Source organism: Colletotrichum destructivum, chromosome 4 (genome assembly GCF_034447905.1).
Source record: "Colletotrichum destructivum chromosome 4, complete sequence".
NCBI classification, from domain to species: domain Eukaryota; kingdom Fungi; phylum Ascomycota; class Sordariomycetes; order Glomerellales; family Glomerellaceae; genus Colletotrichum; species Colletotrichum destructivum.
This window is the reverse complement of record NC_085899.1, coordinates 1,757,076-1,782,590: the sequence shown is the minus strand read 5'-3', so window position 1 is coordinate 1,782,590 and position 25,515 is coordinate 1,757,076. Positions and strand designations below refer to the sequence as shown.

Genomic DNA, 25,515 nt, shown 5'->3' with positions numbered 1-25,515 from the left:
GAAAAATGCGAGACTCTTTTGACATGCGGAATGGCTGACAGTCCACCAGGCGGGACTGGGTGGGTGGCTCGGCGGGAGTTAAGCCATAGCTTCAGTGGGAGGGTGCTGGGCTGGGCTGGGCTGGGGCCGGCTGAGTTATGCCAGGTAAGGTACATAAGTAAATGGCCTAGTCCGGGTACTTGTTCTGTGGCACAACTTGCGCCTCTGGCCATGTACCTGTGCATCCTGCCGCCGAGCGGAGGAGCTACAGTATACGAATACCGACCTAATAATGGCCTCAGCAGTTATAAGCCGACTAAGAAATGGCCGATCTGCGCTTCGCTCGATGTATGGAACGTTGCAACGAATTGTCAATTTACCTCGGAGTGCCTTGCTGAGTCGTGACTGTGTGTGTATGTGTGTATTTGCCGCAGATCCCCTACGCCCTAGAGGGTCGAGGGTTCAAGACAACGCCAGGCAGCGCTGTCATCTCCCATGTCTCAATCATCTCGCAGATGTTGCGGCACATGCCCGCTTAAATTGTGAATCGCGGCCTCTGGCCCTCGAGGACTGCAAGGGTTACAAGGGTCGCAAGCTCCTTCAGGGACCCTAGCACAAGAACAAAAGCCTAAAAGGCTTTGCAGCACTAGAGCTTGGAGCCAGCCAGGGGCAATGGTATCACTACCTACCTAGGTACGGGTATGTTCACTGTATTCGTAGGGTGCCAACACCAGACTCAGGAATGTTTGCCTTCCACTTCATGTCCTCCAGTTTTCTGCTCTGGTCCAAGGAGGGCAAGTCGCATCGCGTCTTCAGTAGACAGGACGTCTGTAGACATGCGGAATACGACACATCAAACGCGCCGCGCCAGGCAAATACGCAAGCAGCTCGAAGCATAGCATGTCCTTCAAGTTTCATCTCCTCTCAAGATTCTTCAGACGATGGGCTTCCTCCTCCTCCCACTGTCCCGCGTCGCCCGTGCCTTGCTCACTCCCTCGCTGCCCTGGTCGACATTCTACCTCATCGGTGGGATTTGCTCGCTTTGCCGGGGTCTTCAGAGGGGTATGTCCGCCGCTCTCGTATCCAGAGCGATCGATGGTCGACGGCCCCAGACGCTCATTTCCCAGCTGGCAAGCCTCTTCTTGCCCGTACATGCAGATACATAGTAGTATGTACGCTCCCACGAGCAAAAAGACGAAGAGCAACGAGAGGGACCACAGCCTGTTCGCAACCAACGTACGCAATGCCGGCAATCGAGCTCAGGAAATGCCGATGGAAACTGGCTGTAGGTCCATCCGCCGACTGCATTTCCAACGTCCCTCGGGATGCCTGCCACAAATTAGAGGAAGCCTTGTTGGGAATGCATGCCGTCTACAACACGGCCATGTCGCCCAATTTCCATGCGTGCCTCTTCGGCCCCGTCATTTCTTGGCCCTTGCCGGCCTTCAATATTTATCAACTACGGATACGGAAACACAAACAAATCCTATCCCTTCGGAATCCTTTGGCATGAGACGCATTCGGTCTCTCGCTCCATCCCATCCATCTTCCACCAACGGCAGCAAGCAGTGTGGCGTCAATTGCACGCTCCCGCCCGCCAGATCGGCATGCGTTCGACCCGCTCGGCCAGGAACCAATGCGCGAATGTGGGAAGCCTGGCCGGTCCAGTCCAGTGGCAATCAACGACCCTGTCGACGGTAGTCCCGCGTTGGATGGATGCTCGATGCAGTCGACCGCGGTTGCACAAACGATGCTTGGTATAGTGTAAACGAACTTCCCGAACACAAGCTTGGCAAATTGTCGTCACACGCGGATACTCCCTCTCTCTGTTCTCTGCCCACTGCCAGCGATTCGATGGCTAACCCAAGAAAATATCTGGGTTTTCCCGGCTGCTGGGCCACCCCGCCGAAGGCCAGTCATAAAGCCCAACATCAGACACTGTCGCTCCGCCGCCCACCTGCGAGTCGCGACCTAGAATCGCTTACTGTCTCGTGGTCTCACTTGGAGCGTTCTTGTTTTTCTCGTTGTACCCTCCTCTGCCGATAAACTCGTCAAAACGTCGCCGATGTGTCATCACGAACAGTCTGCCTCACAAACGGTGCACCTTTCCGCCGCTCGCTATAATTGCTTCGTTGGCACATATACCTCCACATGACGCCCATCGTCTCCAATCGCTTGCTAGCCGAGCACCCGCAAATAACACGTCACCAACTGGGCAACATTGCGAAGGGGAGTGGGCGAGATGGTTATACCCTCAGTTTGGCACCTCTCCCTCGAAGCGAAAGATCAGCAGCGACCCGGCCGACAGAACGTCATGTCCCCTCACGTCCCTCCACATCCCCGGAGCATTGACCAAACTTCGACGGGCCTCTCTCTCTGTCCTTGGAAAATGAGCGGCGATACCTGCCAAGGTCGATTCGTCCCTTTCATCTCAGCACTAATACCCCCAACCCGAATCCAATACCCTGCCTCTCGCACTGGAGTCTACCTTCAGATTGTAGCGATGACGGCGGCGCCGGCACATCGGGTCGTCTCCGAGCGGACGGCTCGATTTCGTGTCACCTCAAGTCGTATTGCAGTGCTCCGTCTTCAGCCGTGAACATACAGGCGGCACGACCCAAAAAGGAGCGCGACACTTGTTCGCAAAACAACAAAATGAGAAAAGACTATCCGAACTCGATATTGCCGTTCAAGTTCGTACAGAAACTAACACTCTCTGCTTGCGGCTGGACACATGTGTAATCCACTCAGCGTAAAATCCCGGACACGAAGCGCGCCTTTGCCGAATCTTTCTGTGTTCCAATCGCCCCAACGAACTTGCCTACTGCCCCCAGCTTCTTCGCGCGCTACCGTCCGTTTCCAGAAGCGCCACACACACACACACCCCCCGCTGGCTCGGGCTCGAAGCAAACGCCACCTGGCACGAGCCGGCCAAGAGTGAGCACTCCCTCCCGCTCCGCACAAGTCTCCTCATACGAGGGTGGTGCCGAACAATGTAAAAATAACTTTGCTTTTTAAGCTCTTTCGAGGATGCCTGTAAACCATGCCGATCCCAGCTGTCGTCTCGCCCGGTCGTCTCTTGGTGTTCCCCTCTGACGGGCTGCAGCAGCTTCGGCTCTGGACACGAAACCAGTCATGCGGCTGCCGAGGAGAACCATACCGTCCTTGAATCGCCGGGCGCAATGCCAACCCATTGTATATGTAGGTAGGTATCAGTAGTGTCGCACAATCCGTACGGGTCAAGGCTTGGTGTGGTTTCCCGCACCAAACAAACACCAGACCCCCCTCCACTTGCCAACCAGTTTCTCGGAAACGTCACGGACTCACCGCTGGACGGGCACGTGCCGCACCAAACGCTGCCGACGGCGGCCGGAGCGTCTGAACTTTTGAACCTCTTAACCTCCTCGAGGAGCGGCGCCGCCGTGCTGTGGCGGCGGCTGTGTCCACATGTATCGCCGCGCCTCTTACCCGTGCCCCGTCGAAGGAAGCGACAGTTTGCCACGGAAGTTCTGCCGTCAGATATCTGGTCTGTCTTATGTTTCGGAGACTGCGCCTCCTCTCTTTCCGGCTCCGTCCGCTCTGCGATGCCTACCCGGAGCATTACAACTGTGAGAGGATTTCTTGGTGTTGCTGCTGTTGCCGCTGAAGAGTTAGGCTTGCGGCAACATACCTGGGTTGCCCGAGAGAAGGAGCGAAATGAGCATGACTTGCTTAAACTTCCCTGCCAGTCGTCTGAATAACAGGGGCATCCGTGGAAGTGACAAGCCTTGTCCCTTCATCACCATGAGAGCGGACCAGCAGTCTCCCAGGGCTGAATGACACCACGGTCCGGCCATGATTATCGCGCGATCGCTGCCACACACTCGGCTCAAATTCCAATCGCAACGAAGACGGTTAACCCGCCACGGACCGAGGCTCAGTATACTTGTGTAGTATTCATCATCTAACTGTTGGTGGTCGAGGAATGGTCCAAGATGTCCCGATCCTTTTTTCTATGTGCAAAAGGCGCCCCCATCGCTAACAAAGCTGAGGGCGCAAATTTGGTTTAAAAATAAAAACTAAACAGATGTGTCGTGACCCGAATACTCCACGCAGCGAAACTCGAAAAGGGAGTTTCGTCGGAGAAAGAGAAAAAAAAGACATTAGCAGTACATCGCTACTAAATGCGAGAAGAGATAACACCGTTATGCAAATTGCAAAATGAAAACACCCCCATGGGCTGGTCCCTCTTTTTGTTTGTGCGCGCAAATTCATATACATGGATGATCCCTATGCGTGCGAATATGCTATAGTCATGAACCGTGGATTCGGCGCTGCCGTATCAATACGCGTTGGTCTAGGTAATGATATCAACGACTAGAAAGACGCCGGTACTTGATTTACGGACGCATGCCCCACTGCGGCTTGAGCTGGTCCTGGAGAGCGTTCGTCGTAAACACTGTATCGCCAGGCAAGCGGCTGACTCGGCCCGCGCCACTGCGGAGGGCCGCGTTCTGGACGGCTGAGATGCCACTGCGATTGCTACGAATGCTTCCGGCGTCGCTCATCGTGTCCGAGTCTTTGAATTTTCGGGGAGGGGCAAAGTCAAGAGCGGTAAATGTTCCGGATTTCCGCAACAAGTGCCTGTCCATTGTTAATAAACAGGCTGCGCCGAAAATAACACAAAACTATTTAACTTACGGGCTTGGCATGGCGGGCATCTCTTCAAAGCTGCTCACCAATGGGGAGTGAACCGGAATCTGGGGGGCGGCGTACGGGCGTCTCTCTCCCGCCGGGCTCTGAGACCTACCGCGAGCGCGAGCGGAAAAGGTCTCCGGGGGGGCGAAGTCGAGAGGGTTCAAGATGGAGAAGGAGTCATCCTTGAGCTTCGAGGGGTTGGGCAACGTGGTCAGGTCGGCGGGAGGGGGTCCCTTTGGTTTGGGTCGGCCACCGTTCGTTCTGTTGGAAACCGACGAGCCGGGACGGGGCGTGTACTGGCTGGACATGTCGGAGCCCGGCCGGGAGGGGCCGAGCCGGCTGGACATGGCCGAGCCGACACGGGGGGGAGGAGGCCGTCTTCCGCCAGGGCCAGGACTGGCCATACGACCACCGCCCATGGACCCATGCAAGACCCGGGGAGGAGGGGGGCCTCGGAAGCGGGAACCGTTAGGGGGCGGCGTCATGGCACGACGAGTGACGGGCTGCGCGTAGGGCATGACGAATGAGTTTGTCTCGGGATCGAAGTAGGCGTCGCCCGCGGGAGGACCACCGGCGTAGCCCGGGTCGTAGTCCTCGTAGTACTGCGGGCCGCCCTGAGGATGTCCCCTGGGAGGGCCACGAGGCATGGGCGGCGGGGGCTGCTGGTTGGCGTGGGGGTTGTCAGGATCGAAGTACTCCTTGTAGAAGGACCTGATCCTGTTGGCACGCTCTTCAGGGTCCTCCGACTCCATCACCTCATCGGGGGGCAGGGGACGGAAGCCGACAGAGAGTCTCTTGCTGTCCTGGGCAGGGACGCCAAGTGCACGGGACTGGCGGTTATCGTTGAGATCGACTGAGCGCCTCTGAGACCGGCCTCTGTCTTCAAAGTCAAAGTCGTGATAGTCCTGATGTTGATCGTAACTGTCGTAAGCATTCGTTTCCTCTGGAACAATGGCTGGGAGGGTGGAAGGAGCGGCCTCCTTTTGTGGCCGGGGGCTTGCGGGTAAAGCTCCGCCAGCAGGGGGTGAGAGGCGGTGTGAGGGAGCAGGGAAGCTCAGGTCGTCAAGGCCTAGGCCGACGGGGGCATCGGCCTGGCCGGCAGGGGTGCTGTCGGGCTCCCGGGCCTCAGGAATTGTCGGGTGGCCGGGGGACGGACGGGGGTTGCTGGGAAGTCCTCTCCGGGCGACGGGCGCAGGTTCCGGGATATCGGGAATTTGGACGTGAGAGCTCCCGTTTTTGTCATCGGGATACGGTACCGTCTCGATCTGGGGGATGATGGGCTCGGCGACTAGCGGGCTTCGGATGACCGGGGACGTGGGGGACACAATGCCGGGGGAGATTGGCGCCAGGACGGGTGAGCCAGACCTAGACTTGGGCGTTGCAAAGGGGTCGGCCGTAGCAGGAGGCGGCCTGGGAAGGGAGTCCTGTCTGGGCAGGGAGTTCTGTCGCGGGGGCAGTGTGCTGCTCTGGGTCATGTTGGTGCGGCCGGTCATGGCAGAGCCTCGTCGGCTCGTGGTCTTGGTGTAGACGGAACCGGCATCGCTGTTGGCGTACTGAGCGACAGGACGGTAGGGATCGGCCTCGTTGTGCAGGGTTCTCGCGAGCGAGTGAAGAGACTCACGTGAGCTCTGAAGGCCCGGCGGGAGGAGGTAGGGGCTGGACAGGTTCATGTCCATGGACAGCTGACGATGCTTCGTGTCGACGCCCGTGCCCCCCTTCTCGCGAAACATGAGACTCTTGCGCTTCTTGCCTCCCTTGTCGGGAGAGGTTTCGCCCATTCCGAAATCCAGGCCGCGGTTCGGGTCAGTTGCATCCTCGAGTGCCTGTCTCTTGACGTTCCTGCGGTGAAAGTAGAATAGCAGAAAAAGCGCGCCGACGATGGGGATTCTAAAAACGTCAGCCCATGGTCGATTGGTCTATGAGTCTTTCCTAGACCTACGTGATACCCAGGGTAATGGGCAGAGTCAGGCTGGAAGGGTCGACGGGCTTCTCGCACTGGCTGGCGGAGCCGGTGCACTCTGCTCTCGCTCCAATGATGCGGGAGGCGATTCGGACGGGCGAGGCCGAGGTGGGCTCGGTGTTGATAGGGTTGACGTCCCGAATGGGGATGCGGGAGCCCATCACGTAGCCATTGCCGCTGAAAGATGTCGAAGCCATCGGGAACTCCTCTTAACCACTGGACGATATGATATCCCCACAAAGCTCTCCGGTAACAGTTGCTGTTTTCTCAGCAAGGTCGACGGTTGACCTCGAGAATTTTCTCCTTCCTTCTCTGATTGGTATCACGACAATGCCACCATAGCCACGCGGAGAATGGGTTCGTGCGTCGTAAGGAGGCTTTCGACAGGACGGGGGTTGGGTGAGATGGGTTATCCAATGGGCTGGAAAGCAACCTTTCGTCGAGGTGTACGGGTCTAAAGCCGAATATCGCGAAAAGTGAATTATTCCGAGGGCCTGGGCGGAATGATGAGACAAAAGAGTGACGGGCCACCGAGGATATTCAGTCGGTGGGTTGTTTTACTGGGTTTGAATGTTATTGCTGTTGTTGTTGTTGTTGTTGTTGTTGTTGGTAAAGAACGACTTTCGAGTTGGACAATTGATCAGCTCCAATGATCCCATTCGCACAATCCAAGAGGTGCTAAAAGAGTGACGAGCCCGCTGGCAGGCGATGTGGTTTGGATTGTGGAAAGTCGGCGGATGTCACTGGCCGATGAAGGGATCAGAGTAACGACCGACGATGGGGTGGGAGGATGGAGAGAAGAACGAGGGCAAGTCCCTTTTGGGGGGGGGTGACTGGAGGCAAAAGAGAAGGCGAGAAAGACAGACACGCGAGAGAGTGTGGGAGCGAGCAAAAGGAGACGAGACAAGCCGGAGCACGACACCGGCGACGAGCAGGAGCGGGAGCAGGAGTAGGAAGCACGACCAGGAGCAGGAGGAGCAGGACCAGGCTACGAGGTCAAGCGAAGCGAAGCGAAACGAACCAACGAGCGGACGGGGAGGAGGAGATTGAGGAGCAACGGGCCAATAGGATGGCGGCAAGCGACTCCTCCTGGAGGTAAGATATCGTACCTACCTAGCCTTGACCATGCTCTGTGTTCCGTACCTAGGTATTCTACCAGTTCCGTGCTGCTGTGCCAGCTGGGCTCCTTTGCTCCCCTGTACCTACCGAGAACAAGAAGAGGGAGAGAGGGAGGGAAAGAGAACCTTGACATTGACCCATGACCCTGAGCCTGGCTGGACCTTGCCGACCGGTGTCGTACCCACGTCGCTGTCCTGTCCACCGCCGGACGCGAGAGCGAATGCAGCAATGATTGGGCCGAATGGAGTTCAATAGATAATATCCGTATTCGTAGGTCGCAAGAAAGAAGATTGGCGGTGGGAGAGCCACATCGCAAGGAGACGAGAAAGGGGTGGGTGTGCATGGATGGTACCTGTGCCAGGGTACCTCTCAGTGGTGCTTGCGCGCTTGCCTCGTTGTTGCGCCTGTCAGGTATTGGATGGCACCTGGGATTGAGCTGGAGGGTGGGGGGCCACATTTGTGGAAACCGGCGAATGAAAAGCAATTTCCCCAAATGGGCCGGATGCCGGGGGCCGGGGCTGGCGCGACTTTTCCTTCCCCTGGCTTCTCTCCTCCTCGTCCCTCCTCTTTTTTTGCCCATCCTTTTCCCCCCCTCCTGCCCAGGCGGCCGTCCGGCTTTTCTCCTAGGAGAAGACGTCCGCTGGTCTCGTCCAGTGCGTCGCCACCTACATACACATTTATCAAAGACAGTTGTCTGCTGCCACGAGGTTTTGACTTACTTCTGCAACTGCTAAGCAACCTGCGCCATCCATCCATCTCATCTTCCCAGTGCCACCCATCATCGCATCGCAGCCGCAACTCAGGAACGTACGCCCGTTGACTGGCTGACGCCGCCTGTGCCTTGCCAAAAGCGTTGCACTAAAATCGATACAAGCGCATGGCCTTGCAGGGGCTCTCCTCGTCTAGCGCAGGGATTTACTGCAGGAACGCGCCCCTCCCTTTGGCTTTAGGTGGAGATGGTTCATCCTGTTGGATGGATCATTGGACGAACGGGAGTCGGGGGACGGTGAAGTAAAGTCTGAGGTTCTGAACGGTGCCAGTCAGTCAACAGCCAGAACACACGGTGCAAGAGATGATCGCTTCTCACGGCCCATCGCTCACCCGAACAAACCTACCCGCCGACCGCCGTTGCTTCACACTGTGATCATCACAATCTTGGGAAGGCAGAGATAGAAAAGAAGAAACGCAAAATCGGCGAGCCCTTCCCTCGCGCGCGTTATTCGTCCACTCCCCCGCCCGCGTACAACATTCCATACACACCATTGATACCATATCGCACCCGCACCACCTCACAACGCTAATCTTCCCGTCAAGCTAGTGGCTTTCGGTGGCTTCTAGATCCTCGGCCGCTGTTTTTTTGGATCGAGACTGGTCTCAGTCACTGAGACACCCCCGCCATCTGTAAGACTGACCATGGCATTGGCGGCTTCTATGAATGCACGCCGCTTGTCCTTGTGCATTGAGCATCGGAGCACGATGTGCCTATGCTCCGCACAGAGTACACCGTCCAGACACACTATACCACCCAATCTATGATCTATCGAGGAGCCTTTTTGAGCCACTCCGCCGAAAGTCAAGCCCAGGCTCTCTCGCTCGCCTACGAGACGCGCCCTGACCCAACCAGGCCTCCACCGAGTTTGAAGCCGTGCGTGCCCTGGAGCTGGGTTCGTGTCCTATCCTTGAAACCTGCAACCTGGGATCTCGCCTCAAGAGAGAGGGCCTGATGGCGATGACGACGACATCTCTGCGCCGTAGACGGAGGTTCTCACAACTCGCAGGGTGACCAGCGGGCACCCCCGGGCATAACGCGAACTCCTGATAACCTCAGTGTGGGGGGGGGGGGGGGTCGCCTCGTCAGTTGCCCACCCTCCATCGCAAGTCTCGCGCACGGCTTGTAGCGATTTCTGTTTGCAACGACGGTTGACTCAGCCAAGAGCACAACAGGATGGAGGACGACGTGCACAGAGAAGCAAGTTGGCAAGAACAACAACAACTACTACTACTACTACTACTACTACTACTACTACTACTACTACTACTACTACTACTACTACTACTACTACTACTACTACTACTGCTGCTGCTGCTGCTGCTATTACAATAACAACGGCGCAGCATCTCAAGCCGTCATTTCGGCCATGGGCGGGGATGGGCAACACCAGCAGCGGTTTCAACGACGATCACTCCCTTATTTCCATGGGTTAACAACTCCGCTCGAATCAGAGGGAAACTAGGAAACAGAACCCCCCTTTCTATCCCAGGGTCTCCCGGCTTCACATCATGCTGTCGCCGCGTCGCAGGTCTTTTCCTTCACGGGGGATCCATACAGCGACAACGGAGAGCCGGGTGAAGGGGCCGGTGGTCAGAGATACGGCAGTTGTCCGGATCTAGGCTGCACCTGGTATCATTTCCTGCCGGCGGCGACAACTGAGAAGGGCTCAGGTTGCATGTCGTTGCGATGCATCGCAGTCCACTGAGTATGACTGGCCAGGTTTCCAGCATGGCCGGTGAGGGTTGGCCGGCTGTTAGTGCTGTCCAAGGAGAGGTTTCCTTGGTTTTTTTTTTATAACCCCTCTTCTCCCGTCCGAAAATGACTTTATTCGGACTTGTGGCCGATGCCAAGGCGGGCAGAAAATGTAGCGACTCGCCAGGACAGACCATCCATGGTTCCATTGAGATTCCAAAGTCCCCGTCTTTTCTACTATATATGAAGAAAGACAGTTCTCAGACGCATTCGTTCTGTCTGTGGATGTTTCCGGGTAAAAAGCATACAACGTAGGTATTGTCTCACGTGTGACGACCTTGCCCGAGATTGAGGCCGAGAACAAAGATGCCACTCCCCTACCGCCGTCGTCCCTCGTGTCATGGCTAGGGTAAGACGGTTCATCGTTGGTCATGGGCGGGCGGGTAACCAAGTGAGACGAGACCATACCTCGAAAACTCAATCCTGTTTGCTTGCTTTCTTGCTTGGCCAAAACCACTGACCAGTGACAAGGGCCAAATCGCCCATTGGCATCACCCCCGGTCGGGTGGTTAAGCTAATTTCGATGGACCCTTCAAAGCTTGTCATTGGCCGAGGCGTCTTGGGTCTGCTCCAGTCCCCCGGCCTTTACGCACCGCCACCAATCACACACTCCTCGGCCGTCTCACAAGCCTGCAACGCTCGTAAAGGCGAAATCGTGATTACGTGAGTATCGTAGATTTCATAAAAGGTTGTGCTATTCAACATATCCCCCTTTTCTTTTATTCAACCTCCCCACTGAAGGACTCCGTATGACCTGTCAAATATCAACCTCTGCTGTCAACGCCACCGTAAAGGAAGAAAAAACGATTGCACCTCCTTCGAATCTATGGATGTTGTAGCTAAAGTCCATACGATTCGGCCCTGCCTTGGTATCGCCATGTTTGCTGCAAGACGCCACCATGCCTCAAACCTCGTGGGATCATCACATCTCTGCTATGGACCGCAGTAGTGGTGGGAGCCTCTTGCTCACACCGAGACCTATTCACCCCCTTTAAGGCTCAAGACCGCCCGGTCTCATCCAACCCTTCCCCCCTTCCCCGCCAGCGTGTAGGTCAATCTCATATCGTCTCGTCTCATTGGGACACATATGCGCCCCCCTTACCCCTCCCCTCTCATGTCTCCCGTTCACCTGCCCTCTCATGACGTTTCTGCTTCAGCCTCGCGCGCTCTCGCCGACTTGTCCACGACCTGATAAAACTCTGGGGCGTACTCCACCAGCCAATTCTTGTCAATCTTGGTGACATCCCGTATGAAGATCTTTGTGCTCGTCTCCATGACCTCGTGAAAGATGACCCAGTCAGCCTTGCGGTTGAACATGAGCGAGCTCGGGTGCGCGTGCAGCGTTGTCTCTCCCGACACATTGCGGAACGTGCCGTCCGGCTGCATCCTCGCCGCATGGGCAAAGTAGCCGCTCGTAAGGCACCTCCGGATCTGTTCCGCCTTGACCATGTTGTTCTCCTGCTGTCGCTGTTGCGCCGCCGCCGCCGAGCTGAGCGACTCGTCAACAGCGACGCCGAACCGTTCGAGATATCGCTTCAGCTGCGCTCGTATGCTGACAGCGCGCGTCATGGTCTTGAAGTTGAGGTTGTGCTCCCGGCAGAACTTGGCCTCCTTCCGGCCCTTGGTCACAAACGCGTGGTAGACGTTGAGGAGCGTCAAGTGGTCGCCCTCGTCGGCGGCGAACTTGCGCCGCGACGTCTCCATTTCCTTACGCTCGCCGTCGTGGTGGAACCAGACGTTGTTCCCGCCAGCGCTCGTCATGGCCGCGATCGTGAGCATCTCGCTCAGGCACCCGAACGATGGCGCGCTCAGCAGCGTCTTACCCATCATCGGCTCAACAGCCAGCTCCGCCATGCGGTAGCCCAGCGGCTTCGTCAGCTTGGCGTACTCGTCGAGCGCGCCCAGCGAGTAGAGCAGCTCCAGCGCCTTGGCCATGAGCTCCGAGGGCGGCGGACTGAGGAAGTTGAAACGCAGCACGTTGTCGATGCCGAGGGCTTTGAGCTGCAGGACAAAGGGCGCCAGGTTAGAGCGCTGGATCTCGGGCACGTTGACCTCCGGCAGGCCAAGGTAGGCATCTTCGGTATAAAGCCGGAAGCACTTGCCCGGCCGTGTGCGTCCCGCTCGGCCGGCGCGCTGGGTCGCCGAGGCCTTGGAAATGGCTGTCGAGGTGAGGGAGTCGATACCCGTCTGCGGATTGTAGGCCCGCATCTTTGCGAAGCCGCAGTCGATTACGTAAACGATGCCATCGATTGTGATGGAGGCCTCGGCGATGTTCGTCGCGAAGACGACCTTTCTTGTGCCCTCGGGGGGTTTGTCGAAGACGTACATTTGCTGCTCTGTCGTCAACCCCGCGTAAAGGGGCAGTGCCTGTAGTGTTTGCTGGCCTTGCGGTCGCTGCGTGTCGAGGAGGCGGTCGGCGACGGCCTGGACTGCGTTGTCAATCTCCTCGCGACCTGTGAGGAAGACGAGGATGTCGCCCTCTACTTCCCGCGCGTGGATGTCAAAGACGGTCGATATGGCCTTTTCGACGTAGTTTTCCGTGGGCGAGTCGAGGTAGAGTATGTCGACTGGGAATGTCCTGCCCTCTAGGCTGATGATTGCACCCTTTTCGTCGTCAGCGCCGGCTTTGGCGTCTCCATCTTCCGGTGCTGCTACCGGCTTCTTCTTCTCGTCCCCGGGGTTCGTTGTGAAGAACCGCAGAAACTCCTCGGCCTGCAGCGTCGCGCTGCTGATGATGATGCGCAGCTCGGGCCGCTTCTTTTGAATCTTCTTTAGTAGCCCCATAAGGATGTCGGTGCCGATGGAACGCTCGTGGGCCTCGTCGACCATGATGACAGAGTAACGCGTCAAAAGGGGGTCGACCAGTGCCTCTCTGATGAGTAGACCATCGGTCATAAACTTGATGCGCGTCTGGGCCGATGTGAGGTCCTCGAAGCGGATGGCGTAACCGACCTCCTGGCCTATCTCACAGCCAACCTCCTCGGCGACGCGGAGGGCTACGGTTGTGGCTGCCACGCGCCGGGGCTGCGTGACACCAATGATCTTGCCGTCGGAGCACCATCCCGCCGCTTCGAGGAATTGCGGGATCTGCGTCGTCTTGCCAGAGCCTGTGTGGCCCACGACAATGGTGACTTGCTTCGTCTCGATAAGATACAGCAGGGCGTCTCGGTGCTTAGCGATGGGGAGAAGGGCCGCTGGCTTATGCAGAGCCGGAATGAAGGAGGCGTTCAGGTCGAAGTCGGCCATGATGGTGGATATCGGCTGTTGCTGAATGTTGTTGATATGTATATATCAGTCAAAAATATGTAAATGTTCAATTGGCAAGAGTTGACTTTGATTCGGTGCTGTGACAAAGACTATGTAGACCTTATCAGACCTCATCGGGCAACAGTCTATCTTTATACCATCTCAATACTGCAAGTTGCTCATGCTGTGATCAGTTCGGCCTCCAGATTGGCCTCACTGGCCTCACTTTGTCGTTGGATGCAAAAGCTTGGGGTGGGAGGCAGCTAGGAGCTGAGAAGACGGCCGTGGACTGCTGCCACCAGCTGGCATTTGGCATCACCCACTCGTCGTGTTCTCAAGTCCTCCATCTGACGACACCTGTGGCGAGTATTGTGGCTTAGCTTTTAAGCTCAACTGGCACCTGGAGTCCCCCCGAGTCTCCCCAAAAGGAGGCGCGGCGTCATCAGCTTCGCAACCCACTTTAATATCATCTCGCCAGCTCTCCAACCCCTCCGTCCGGGCGCGCGAATCCCAACGTCCTTGCCCGATCAATCTCGCGAAGCCAAGCAAATTACCCATCCTTGAGGAAAAAGGGACCCGAGACTCCTCCTTTCCCCGGCGATTTCAATTTTGCGACACGCCTCCCCAACAGCTCGACCGCCAAGGAAACACAAAGACAAAGACTGTAGTAGACATGTCTGCCCCAAACGAAACAGTGCGCTTGTCCCCGTCCCGAAACACCTTGAGTTCATGCCATGTTCCCTGCGACTGACACCTCATCTCTTTTGTGATTTTCCAGAACAAGACGAGCGCGCCTGAGTCACCTACCACTGTGCGCCCCTTGGATCTATCCGACGACGACGACGTTCAAGAAACGGGTGTGCTCAGCGGTGAGGCTCCCAACCAGAACTCCACCACCACCACCAACACCAACACTGCCGCCTCGTCCAACATGGCGTCGTCGACGACCGCCGCCGAAGCGGCCCCGCCGAAGCCCCCTAGGCCCTCCACCGAGACGCAGAAGACTGAGGATATCCTGAAGGAGGCGTTTCCCAGCATTGACATTTCCGTCATCAAGGCGGTCTTGAGAGCTAGCGGCGGCAAGATTGACCCGGCCTTCAATGCCCTTCTGGGTATGTCGCTTGACCATCGCGATGAGGGGTCTATACTAACCGGGTTTGCCAGAAATGACCGACCCTGATGCGGCCCAGAACGAGACGAGCGATGAGCAGCCGCCTCCGCAGCCCCCTCGCCCCCAGGGTGGCGCTCAGCTATCGCAGCTCGAGGCTGACGAGCTGTACGCGCGCCAGCTGGCGGAGCACTTTGACAACGTCGGCAGCTACGAGGCCAGGACCTCGAACCGAAGCCCCGGCGGCCGCGTGCGGCGCCAACAGACCGGCCTTGAGCCCCGACCGAACGCCGAGGACCGCGAGTCTAACTTCTTCGAGGACGAACTGCCAGTTATCCAGGAGAAACTCAGGAAGGGGTTCATCGAGACGCAGGGCAAGGTCAACAACTGGATCACGACGATGAAGAAGAGATTCGACGAGGAGTTCGCCGACGAGGACGAGAACAGCCAGCGGCCCGGCCAGGCTCAGGCCCAGGGCCAGTACGGTGCCCGGCGGCCCGGGGAGTCGAGTCGCCGAAGCGGAGACTACGAGAGATACGATGCCGATCCCCAGGTCCTCAGCGATGACTTTGCTGGTATGAAATTCGCCGCCGACGGAAGTAAGTCCGGCCCTCTAGCAATTTCCTCCTTGACCGGCAATGAGCCAGGTGCTGATGGGAGATGCAGCCCCGCTCCGTGACAACAATAGGCCGTTGTCCAACCCGGACCTCTACAAACCCCCTCCACCCTCAAAGTCGCCCAAACCCCACGACGGCCGCAAGGTTGCGTTCCGGGAAGGTGCCGAGGAGATTGATGTGTATGGCTCGTCGCCCCGGCGTTCCGCTGAAGATGTGTCCGGATCTAAGGCCAAGTCTAGCAAGTGGCAGCCCCTATCGACGGTCGATCCGAACCCCATCAGCGACAACGACCCCTTCAGCCTGGGCGACAGCGAGGACGAGCGGGAAGCCAAGGAGAAGGCGACCTCGAGCAAGGATACCAAGGACGCCAACTCGGAAGACAGCGAGAGGCTGAAAAAGGCCGCTGCTGAGGCCATGGCGGACAGTCTGGTCGAGTCAAAGGGCAGCGAGTCGGCGGGTGCCGGTGCCAAGAAGAATTGAGCGACCTCGTCGTGACCGGGAGGGAAATGGTGGCCTTGCGTTCGTTCCTACGATACTTTCATTTCAGATACCAAAATCCTCCAGGCTCGAGCCACGACGCAAGAAACGAGCCTGGCAGGCTGGGGGGTCTCCGGGAGGGCATGGGGAAGCCCTGTGATTTCGGGATCCCCCCCTTTCATTTCATAGGAAGCGTAGTCGGGACATGCAATTGATTGGTCTTTTCCACTACGTTCGTCGTCTTTGCTCGCCAGGCCCACCCAGTCGCCAACGCGGCTTTGGGCGGCGGTTTGTGGTTGGAGTGAGTGATGATGGTGATGTGGGACAGGTAGGTAAGTAAATGAATCCCTAACGTAGAGACCGCAGAGGCCGGCAGGTCGCCTCCGACTTGAATGCTTATTGCGACGGTCCGCAGACACGATCCCTGAGCTAGGCAGGGGGGCGCTGGCTCCGAATCGCGATGCGGCCAGACGCGGATGTGAACGGGGTCTCGCTCGGCCTTTGGCCTGGTGTACTACTCTTGGATCGAGCTGAGCAAGACGCAGAGTAGGTAGGTAGCATGCAGATGCTACCCCCCCCCCGCACTGCAGCCGTACCATTTCCCGAACAGCCGCATAGTGTTTCACGAACTCTATCGTGACGGGATTCACGGAGGGCTTGTAGCCAACTCACCTCGGCTCGACAGACCCTGCGGACCACCACACATGGTCCGATCGACACGCGAAGCTCGCTCTCGCACGAGCGTAGAATAGTCTCCCACAGCGACGGATTTTTACGATGTCCCAATGCGGTGGCCTTCTACGTACAGTATATGCTCCGTTTAGAACCCCCACGGCGGGCCCTCTTGTTTATTGGCTGCTATTTCCGAGCAGACGAGGACTCCCCTCATTGGCAAGTGCCAATGAAGTAGACAGTAGTACGAACATAAAACGAGCTGGTACGGTAAGCGAGGAGTGCAGCGAGAATAGTGGGCTGTTGTTCTCCATCAGCCGCCCTTCGGATCGGCCATCGCCCAACGTTTTCTGCAGCGAAAGAGCGAGATGGGGATTTGGGGGGGCCGAGCCGGACGTGGTCGCCCTCATAGGTTGCGACTGCCCCGCACCGGACGAGCGTGGTTAGATGTGGAGAGCCCTTTTTCCTCTTGTCTCTTCTGCCTGGCAGCCAACGTCTTCGGAAGGTTCCGTCTTGCTGCAGGATGCTGGAGCTGGACCAGTTGTTTCTGCAAGTCCAGGCATGGAAGGAAGCTTGCAAGATGGCTAGAGGGTCTTTCCGGGTCGACCGTTTTTCGAGTGGATGGGCCTGTGGGTTGGTCAAGGCAAAGTAGCTGGAACGTTTCCAGTGAAGAGAATCGGTGGCCACCACATGGGAGCGGCCTTTGCCCCAGCGTAGTAGTTCTCCATCGAGATGTCTCAGTAAACTCAAGAGTATGTATGCCGTGCTCTCTCAAGAAACGGGGACTATGCTGCCTAAAGGAATCATAAAAAAACATACAACACCAGGTATTCGCTGGTCGTCACCGACCCAACTACTAATCCGGCCCTCATTGGCTTATCTATGGGAGAGCGGACGGGATCCCGAGTTCTCCAATGGGTATGGTCGTATGTGTCAACATCATCGCAACAAGTGGAATATCAAGGTAACGCAACATGCGTTCCAGACCTCACCAGGGCCAAATCACTCCAAGTTGCAGATGGAGGGAAAGGGAGGGAAGAGGGTGGTGAAGAATAAGAATAAGAACACGAAGAAGAAGAAAAAGATGAAATAGAAGTTGATGATGATGATGAAGACGGGAGGATGAGAAAACGAGGGGGGCCAGGTGGAGAATCTTTGTACTTCTCCGTGGGTGTCTGTTCGACTTACATTCTACTTGTTTTAGAGAATAGGCCTGATCCCCCGTCTCTGGTGATCTTCAGAAGGGGCATAAACTGTGAGAAATAGACCAATCAGGAGGGCGAGCAGTGACGGGGTACGAAAGGGACAATTCAGTAGCAGATGAGTGGACAGATAATCTTTAGATTGTTTCCCGCGTGGCTTGCAGGCCAGGTATATTGGTACCAAGTGAGAAGTCCATGGGCAGCGATGCGAATATGGAAAAGCAATGCCGAGAATCTGAGGGTTTTTTCCTCTTCGTTTTTCATTCTGGTGGCTCAGATCGTCACATAACACACAGATTATGCTCGCTCAGTTCAGCCTCGTACTTGGCATGTCGAGGAAAAACGTGGTTCGTATGCGAGCCGTCATTGGCTGGCTGTCTGAAGACTTGGCTTTTAGGGGAAGCGAATCGAGTGCATTTGTGGCTCCATTGGGAGGGGTTTCCACGGGTATTCCTTGAGTCCAACGTAGTGTGCACGTGCTCGGCCGCTGTCACAAGAGGTACATGCGGTCTACGTACAGCCACGTTGGTGGGCAAGGTACATGCAGAGATGCCCTGTCGTGCTCATGTCTGCAGTCATCCAGGAAGACAAAAAGAAATCAAACAACAGTGATTAAAACTAATCATAAAAGGTCAAGACTCGGTCTCGGTGCCTTGCCGGGTGAAGAGATTTTGGGCGCGCAAACTGGGTCCCACGGAGAAACGGCGTGCATACGACACACACGTGGTCAACATCTTTGGTATTATAGACTCTCAGATGCAATGCGGTTGCGTTGTCAAACAGGCGACGAGACGGCGGAAAGCGGGTATATTGGACGGGCCAAGTGTCCCGATTCTTCGTGACTTCGCGGGGGGGTGTGGTGTTCCAACGCCTCGCTGTGATGTTGACCCGGACGCCTTCGTATGTTCAAGGGCAGAAGTGATGCAGCATCAAGGTAGCTTAGGCAACTTTCCAAATATGTATGGCATTACATACCTACTTACCTAGGTAGGTAGGTACAGTCTACGGAGTACCTATCTGTACGGGCAGGCTACAGTTAGTACCCCGCACCAGCCCAGCTTCGCAGTTTCGGCCACGACGGGCGGTTTACAGGGGAGGAGGAAGGGGGCTGATCGGTGCACCGTACGGGCAAGAGGCCAGAGGCGTGGGCCAAGAGCCGGCAGACGGATCCGTAATTGGCCCATCACAGGCCGACACGGGGTCCTCCCATTGGACAGACCGACACAGTGGTTGGCCAAGCCACCCCGGCCGCCGCCCATTTGCATTTCACGACTCCCATCTAGCGTTTGCATGCCCGCGCAGGCCCGTTCAAAGGTTGTCACTCAGTCGCAGTCTCAGTCTCAGTCTCAGTCCCGACTCCCATCTCATCCCACACACTCTTACTCACACCCGACCCGAGCCTCACATCCGGACCGCTGCCGTTGTTCTCACTTGCTGCCGTGTCACAGAACTCGACTCAAGGTATCTAGTCAAGACGGAGCCTTCTTCACTCTTTGCTCGGCTTCGACTTGGCTTTATTCAACTTCATCCCCCCGGTCTCTCCCACACACTCCATACAACGACACATCCCCCAACTGCATCGTCATCGGCATCAACTCTCGGTCCACGGTCGACCGTCCAAGCTCAGCAGATTCAAGCGACGCTGATCATCGCCTGAACCTTCCTTTCTGTACGGTAAGCATGACCGTTTCTCTACGTGTAGCAACCCTCGTGATCTACTCCGATTCGTTGCAGTCTGCAAGTTTCTCGGTGTCTGCCGTGCTTTCCCTCGCGTTGCGTCAGTCTCTTGTCTCGGCTCTCAGCTTCAGTCCCGACTATGCACGGCACCTGTCATCTACCACCTCCTTCAACACCCCTCCTCGGTTGTCTGCCTTTCTCCCAGGCAAGGGAGGGAGGTGGTGGTCAGGATCAACACCCCCGGACAATACCGAGCCCAGGTTCCCGACCTTGTCTCGTCCACTTTGCTTGAAACTCCCCATCCGAGCCCAGCCCATCACCGGATCTGGTTCGAGACCACATAATGCCCTGCTTGCTCGTTGGAGACAACTCCGGATAGAACAACAGACCAGCATCGCTCAAAATCAACTGGCGATGACATGGTATATTGTCATCCACTGCGAGCGGGTATGCGCGTCCATTCACCGTCCCTGTTGCCCCCACGCAGTCTCTACTTTCGATTCCTCCTAACCTGCGTACCACCCCGGTTCCAAGCATTCAACCCGGCCATGCCCATGCCACGAGAGCCGGGTGCGCTGCGACCCCTCCTCTCGATCACCAGATCCTGGTTGGCACCGAGGCACGTCCGGGATAGCTTCAGCCTACCCCCCACCTGTAACCCATTCCGCACGCTCTACGGATACACCAGAACCCATATGGATCCCACTCCAATGTTCAGGGGTCCCTCTCTTCCCGCGCCCGTTCCGAGTCCAGAGCCCCAACTACTTGATGGTTGTGTCGGCCAAGCGGCCAGCTTGCTACAGAACGGGCACCTCCCGAGGCTTGCCCAGCTTCCTGTTTCTTCTCGGGCCAACCGTTTCCTGACTCGATCAATAGCTTCGAGTATTCGACTCCCTCCTCGAGCTGGAACTACTACACTTTACTTTCCACCCTCTCTAAGCTCGATTCCCCCTGCAGGCCTCATCCACCGGATTACTTCTGCTGAAAAGGCTCACCGAAGGCCTCGGCTCCTCGAGTTTGATCACTTCCCGAGCAGCTGACGCCACCCAGGAGCCCTCCCACGTGCGACCATCCTTCATCATCCTATAGTTGTCTCAAGGCACTGCTGCTGCTGCCAGTCGACGTCACTCAGTGCATCCTTGTGCGAGTCCCTCACTTCTCTTGCCTGCCGCCGACGCATTCTCAAGCCGAAAGACCTCGACGCCATCGTACCGCTCTCGCCTCCTTCTGCAGACTTCCACTTGGACAGCTCGCCAGCACCAAAGAAATACCGCCGTTTTTGACAAGTGCTCTATTGTCTTTGGACGACGTGATTCCACGGGCGTTCGCCCACCATGTCAGTACTCCGGGCCACTTGTTTCGCCCCCTTCCCCCCTATGGATGGCCACGGGCGAACGTGCGCTAATAGTTCAGTAGGAAGTTCGGCAAGCAGATCCAGAAGCGTCAGCTTGAGGTCCCTGAGTATGCCGCGAGTTTCGTCAACTACAAGGCGCTCAAAAAGGTATGTCTATTGCCCATAGCTCACACAACTCACTGTCTCTATGCCCCATGCTGCCCCCCGTCCCATCGTTCTGTCGTTTCTCTTCCGCATTGGTAGCGGGTTCGGTGAAGAAACCCCAAAGAGACAAAGGCACCCTGCCAGAGTTTAGTCGCTTCGGTACCCGGCGCTGTCCCCTCCCCCCAGGGGTAAGGGAATGGAGCAAGCCCCCATGACATGAACCAAACATACGCGACGTTGCCACTGACACCCGCTGTTAGCTCATCAAGAAACTGTCGGCTACTCCCACGCTGAACGCACAAAATGACACTCTCCGCTCCGCAATATCTATAGATTCCCAGGCTGCTCTCCAGGCCAACAAGGCCACGTTCTTCTTCCAGCTGGTAAGTATCCCACCATGGGTCAGTGCGATGAACTTCCCACCGTACTTACTGACCGTCGAACAGGAACGAGAGCTCGAAAAAGTCAACGCCTTTTACCTTCAAAAGGAGGCCGAGGTATGTAATTATCTGTAGCTGAACGCAATGACTCGCTTGTTACTAAGCGTGGCCCCCCGCTCTGCAGCTCAAAGTCCGGTTGAAGACCCTTCTCGACAAGAAGAAGGTTCTGCAGTCTCGCAATGGGGTTTCAAGGCGGTCAGCCAAGTTCACAACCCTCGAGGAGGGCTTCCAACAGTTCGCTGGCGACCTGAACAAGCTGCAGCAGTTTGTTGAGATCAACGGAACGGCCTTTTCCAAGATCCTCAAAAAGTGGGACAAGACATCAAAGTCGAAAACAAAGGAACTCTACCTGTCAAGAGCAGTCGAGGTCCAGCCCTTCTTCAACGCTACCGTCATCAGCGAACTCTCCGACCAAGCGACGACTAGTTTGCAAGATCTAGGTGCTTGGGCTGAGGGAGACAATGTTAGCTTCGAGCCTCGCAGTGACCACATCGTGAGCAGTCAGCACCTGCTCGGGACCGACGAGGGCGATGCGGATACTCTCCTGCTCGACACGGTCATCTCGGGGAACCTGGAGGCGTTGAGGGACCTGCTGATCCGCATGAGGACCGCCGCCAGCTCATCCTCGGGCTCGGGCTCCGACGTTTCGTTGATGGAGAGGATAACCCGGACGTTCCTCGCAGCAATCCACGAGGCGCCCAAAGAGACTCTGCAGGTCCTACTCGATACTGGTCTGGTTGACATTCAGTCGGAGGACGACATCAACGAGCGGAACTGCCTGCACCAGGCCGCCATCTACGGAAACACCTTTGTTCTCGAGTACGGCCTCGCCAAGGGCGTGGCTGTCGATCGCACCGATGTCTACGGCAGAGTCCCGCTGCACTACGCCAGCATGCATGGACGCCTGGATATGCTCGATGCCCTTACCAGCGGTAAAGACCAGGTTGCTCGTTGGAACTCTGAACGGAATGCTAACGTGTTGTGAGCAGCGAACCCTCAAACGATGGATCTGATCGACCACGACAACTTCACACCACTAGTACACTCGATAATCCACGGTCACCTGCAGTGCGTTGAGCGGTTACTGGCCAAGTCCGCTCGTATTGACCCGGTGTCGGACGCAGACCATGTGCCGCTGAATCTTGCGTGCGAGCACGGGTCGCTGGCAATCGTCGAGATGCTGCTCCAGCATGGCGCACAGATCGTTCCTGACGCCGAGGGGCTCTACCCTCAACACCTTGTGGCTCGGTCCGGCCAGATGCCAGAGCTCCTGTTGCTGCTTAAGAACTTTGGCGCAGATCTCGATCAGATCGACAAGTTGTATGGATGGACGCCCCTGGTCCACGCCGCGAGCGAAGGCAACGTCCCTTGCCTCCAGGCCCTGCTGGACGTCGGAGCGGACCCGAACATCGTTGACGAGAAGGACCTCCCGGCGATGTACTACGCGGCGTGGGAGGGCCATCTAGAGTGCATGCAATTACTGGCTCCTTTCAACGCGAGGACCAAAGCAAGCCCCATGATTCTGCAGCCCGGGCTGGGGCCGATGATGGCCAGCAGCGGACCCGACCCGATGGCTCTCGATCCGGACGCCATCCCCGAGCTCGAGCTGCCGCCGCCCATAATACCGCTGCGCCGCTACGGGCACAATTTCCTCGACACCAAGACTGTCATCCAGATCAGCTTCGAGGAGAACGGAGACCAGCCCCTAGTGTTCTTCCACGACGGAAAGTACCCGGCCGCCCGCCTCACGATCTCGTCCAAGGTTTCCGACCTCATCCCGAAGAATATCATGCTGCCTTTCCAAGAAGATACCCGTATTGTTTCGTTCCAGATCGACAACCTCGAATCTTTCACTCTGGACTTTGACGTTTTCCCGACCTACGGCGCAAAGATCATCGCCAAAACGGTGGCCCTGCCCAACACGTTTAAGGCGCTGCTCAGCAGCTCCGGCAAATGCTGTCTACCCCTGTTCGACCCGAGGTTACGCGCAATCGGCCAGATAAGCTTCCACACGCAGGTCATCAAGCCCTTCAACGGCAAGCCGCTCGAGATCACGGACTTTGAGACGTATTGGAAGGCCACGAGCCAGTTCGACCGGAGCCCCAGCACGTTCGTGACGGGGTCGAGTCTGTCTGGCGACTTTGTCCGCCTCTTCGTCCAGCACACCAGCGATGGCGTGCCTGTGCTGTGGCCGAGGTGGACGATACCGTGCGGGGGAATCGACCTGCCCATTTCCCGGCTGACGATGGAGCAGTTTAACACCATCACGTGCAAGAGCCCGAGTCGCGCCGAGCTGTCGTCGTTGCGCTCGAGACCCCTGGATGACATCGCCGACGTCCATCGCGTCTTGGCGACGGCGGGTATTCCCCTCGACGAGGCGTTGGCGCTGCTTCCGCACGGCATGCACGTCAACATTCAGATTCTCTACCCGTCGCTGGAAGAGGAACGCGCCATCGGCCTCGGCCCATCACTGGACCTCAACACCTTTGTCGACTCCCTCCTGACCATTGTATTTGACCACGCCCGCGCCCAGAGGGCGCAGTCCCTCGAGTCGGTCCGCTCCGTTGTCTTCAGCTCGTACAACCCGAGCATGTGCACGGCGATCAACTGGAAGCAGCCCAACTTCCCCGTCTTCCTCTGCAACGACCTCGGCCGGGAGGATGTCATGACGCCCCCGGACGTGATCCAGAGCCACGGCCGTAGGTCTGCCTCGATCAAGGAGGTGGTCAGGATTGCGCAGGGCAACAACTTTATGGGATTGATCTGCTGTTCACGCCTACTCGTAAGTCTTTTTCTTCTTTTCCCCTCTCGCCTCTCGTTGTGTGTGCTGTGCTGACCGCATCATCACAGGACATGGTCCCCGCCCTGGTGGACGCAATCAAGTCAAACGGCCTCGCCCTTGTCACGGACAAGTCGCTGGAGCCTTCGTCGACGAATTCCCTGACGGATCCGTTCCCGCGGTTGCCCAAGGGGGTAGACGGCGTTCTAAAAAGTCACGGTGTTTTGCGCTTCAATGAATCCATAGACGTGTAGATGATTATAATTACGTGCCGCCTGTAGTAGATAGACTTGCGCACTCTCCTGAATTACATTTCGTAGCCCCCTCCTAACCATAAGAGATACCATTCAGTCCAATATCTACGCTTTCAACTGAGAATAACGTTATCATTCCGGCATAAGTCGTGTAAGCAGGCCCAACTAGAGTTTTCGTCCCCTTGGTGTACATGACGTTTTCGTTACGGAGCAACAATCGCGGTCGTCGATTCACGCGCCCTTGAAGTCGTATCTGAGCGCGGCCAGCTCCTTTTCCGGGTCCACGCTGCCCATGACCACCTTCGCGATGAGAATCACGACGTATACGATGGCCGGTAGGTTCCCCAGCCCGACGTGGCCAAGCGCGTGTCTCTCGCCGGACCGTGTTACGAGACCCGTCAGCACGAGCACGACGCAGAGCCCGAAGTTAAGGTAGGGCAGGTACGTCTCGAGCGGGGACTTGTGGTCCTCGACGAACGAGAAGGAGCTCCTCCTAGGTCTTGTCCGCATCGGTGCCCGTATCGGCTGGTACGACGATGACGAAGACGAAGACGACGCGGCCGAGACGGACGAGGTCGACGAGGCGAGCGAGGAGGAGGGGCTGGCGCGCGGCGTCTTGGGGCGGAACCAAACGTCGAGCAAGGTGATGCCAGTGATGCCCGGGGGCTGGGTGCGCAGGAGGTAGGCGGTCGAGAGGAGCGATGTGATGGAGAGCAGGGAGGTCAAAGGGGCGGACAGGCGGAGGATGGAAACGATGTAGGGGACTGTCGTGAGGAGGGGTAGGGCGAGGAGGAGGGTGTTGAACTGGGCGTTTCGGGCGGCGTTTTCGTCTGCGAGGCGTTGGATGAGGATTTCCTGTTCTGTCGAAGGTGTGAGCGTTTTGGTCCGACAGAGAGAGGTCTGCACAGCTGGGTACTGAGGGTTACCTTCTTCGTCCATGGCTTCGGGCTGAGAGTCTGCGGAGTCGTCGTCCGTGGGGTAGTGGAATGTGCGCCGCAGACGGGCAGCCGCGCCTCTGGGTTCTGCCATCTGGGCGTTGGGGTTCCTGTCGTCGTGATACGGTATTTGAGATCGCCGGAGGTTGAGAGAAGAGATCCGTATCGAATCGCAAAGTACGCGATTCTTCCTATCGTGGGGAATGCGGATGGTTGCGTTGAAGTCGGATTTTATACGTGGCTGGTTAGGCACGTACCTTAGGTAGGCAATTACCTATATTCAACAGAAGTTCGAAGAGGAGGGGGGCGTGACCGTGACAGTTCAGCCTTATGACGCGCGTGCCAGCTGGC

General features: G+C 57.1%; 6 protein-coding genes across 6 annotated transcripts; 3 read left to right on the top strand and 3 right to left on the bottom strand.

The window, feature by feature from the left end:
• Window positions 1-3,897: 3,897 nt before the first annotated feature.
• Window positions 3,898-7,559, bottom strand: CDEST_06456 (uncharacterized protein). The gene is made up of 3 exons (XM_062922615.1): window positions 6,596-7,559; window positions 4,660-6,543; window positions 3,898-4,602 (listed from the first exon to the last, which is right to left on the bottom strand). The coding sequence occupies exons 1-3, from the start codon at window positions 6,811-6,813 to the stop codon at window positions 4,359-4,361; spliced, it is 2,346 nt and encodes a 781-aa protein (XP_062778666.1). The 5' UTR covers window positions 6,814-7,559; the 3' UTR covers window positions 3,898-4,358.
• Window positions 7,560-11,395: 3,836 nt separating this feature from the next.
• On the bottom strand, window positions 11,396-13,813 carry CDEST_06455 (Putative helicase, P-loop containing nucleoside triphosphate hydrolase). The gene has a single exon (XM_062922614.1). The coding sequence runs from the start codon at window positions 13,503-13,505 to the stop codon at window positions 11,397-11,399; it is 2,109 nt and encodes a 702-aa protein (XP_062778665.1). The 5' UTR covers window positions 13,506-13,813; the 3' UTR covers window position 11,396.
• A 109-nt stretch (window positions 13,814-13,922) lies between these two features.
• CDEST_06454 (Putative ubiquitin system component CUE, UBA-like superfamily) lies at window positions 13,923-16,033 on the top strand. Its single transcript, XM_062922613.1, has 4 exons — window positions 13,923-14,199; window positions 14,284-14,617; window positions 14,670-15,212; window positions 15,280-16,033. Exons 1-4 carry the CDS (start codon window positions 14,179-14,181, stop codon window positions 15,708-15,710), a joined length of 1,329 nt encoding a protein of 442 aa, XP_062778664.1. The 5' UTR covers window positions 13,923-14,178; the 3' UTR covers window positions 15,711-16,033.
• Window positions 16,034-18,862: 2,829 nt separating this feature from the next.
• CDEST_06453 (uncharacterized protein) lies at window positions 18,863-20,246 on the top strand. The gene is made up of 2 exons (XM_062922612.1): window positions 18,863-19,255; window positions 20,135-20,246. The coding sequence occupies exons 1-2, from the start codon at window positions 18,872-18,874 to the stop codon at window positions 20,195-20,197; spliced, it is 447 nt and encodes a 148-aa protein (XP_062778663.1). The 5' UTR covers window positions 18,863-18,871; the 3' UTR covers window positions 20,198-20,246.
• On the top strand, window positions 18,863-24,229 carry CDEST_06452 (Putative peptidase A2A, retrovirus, catalytic, SPX domain-containing protein; the record flags this gene model as incomplete). The annotated part of the gene is made up of 8 exons (XM_062922611.1): window positions 18,863-19,255; window positions 20,135-20,594; window positions 20,675-20,759; window positions 21,017-21,139; window positions 21,203-21,253; window positions 21,321-22,128; window positions 22,186-23,978; window positions 24,047-24,229. Coding segments are annotated over exons 2-8 (3,045 nt in total). The 5' UTR covers window positions 18,863-19,255; window positions 20,135-20,592.
• On the bottom strand, window positions 24,225-25,501 carry CDEST_06451 (uncharacterized protein). The gene is made up of 2 exons (XM_062922610.1): window positions 25,156-25,501; window positions 24,225-25,089 (listed from the first exon to the last, which is right to left on the bottom strand). Exons 1-2 carry the CDS (start codon window positions 25,256-25,258, stop codon window positions 24,461-24,463), a joined length of 732 nt encoding a protein of 243 aa, XP_062778661.1. The 5' UTR covers window positions 25,259-25,501; the 3' UTR covers window positions 24,225-24,460.
• Between the last annotated feature and the right edge of the window lie 14 nt (window positions 25,502-25,515).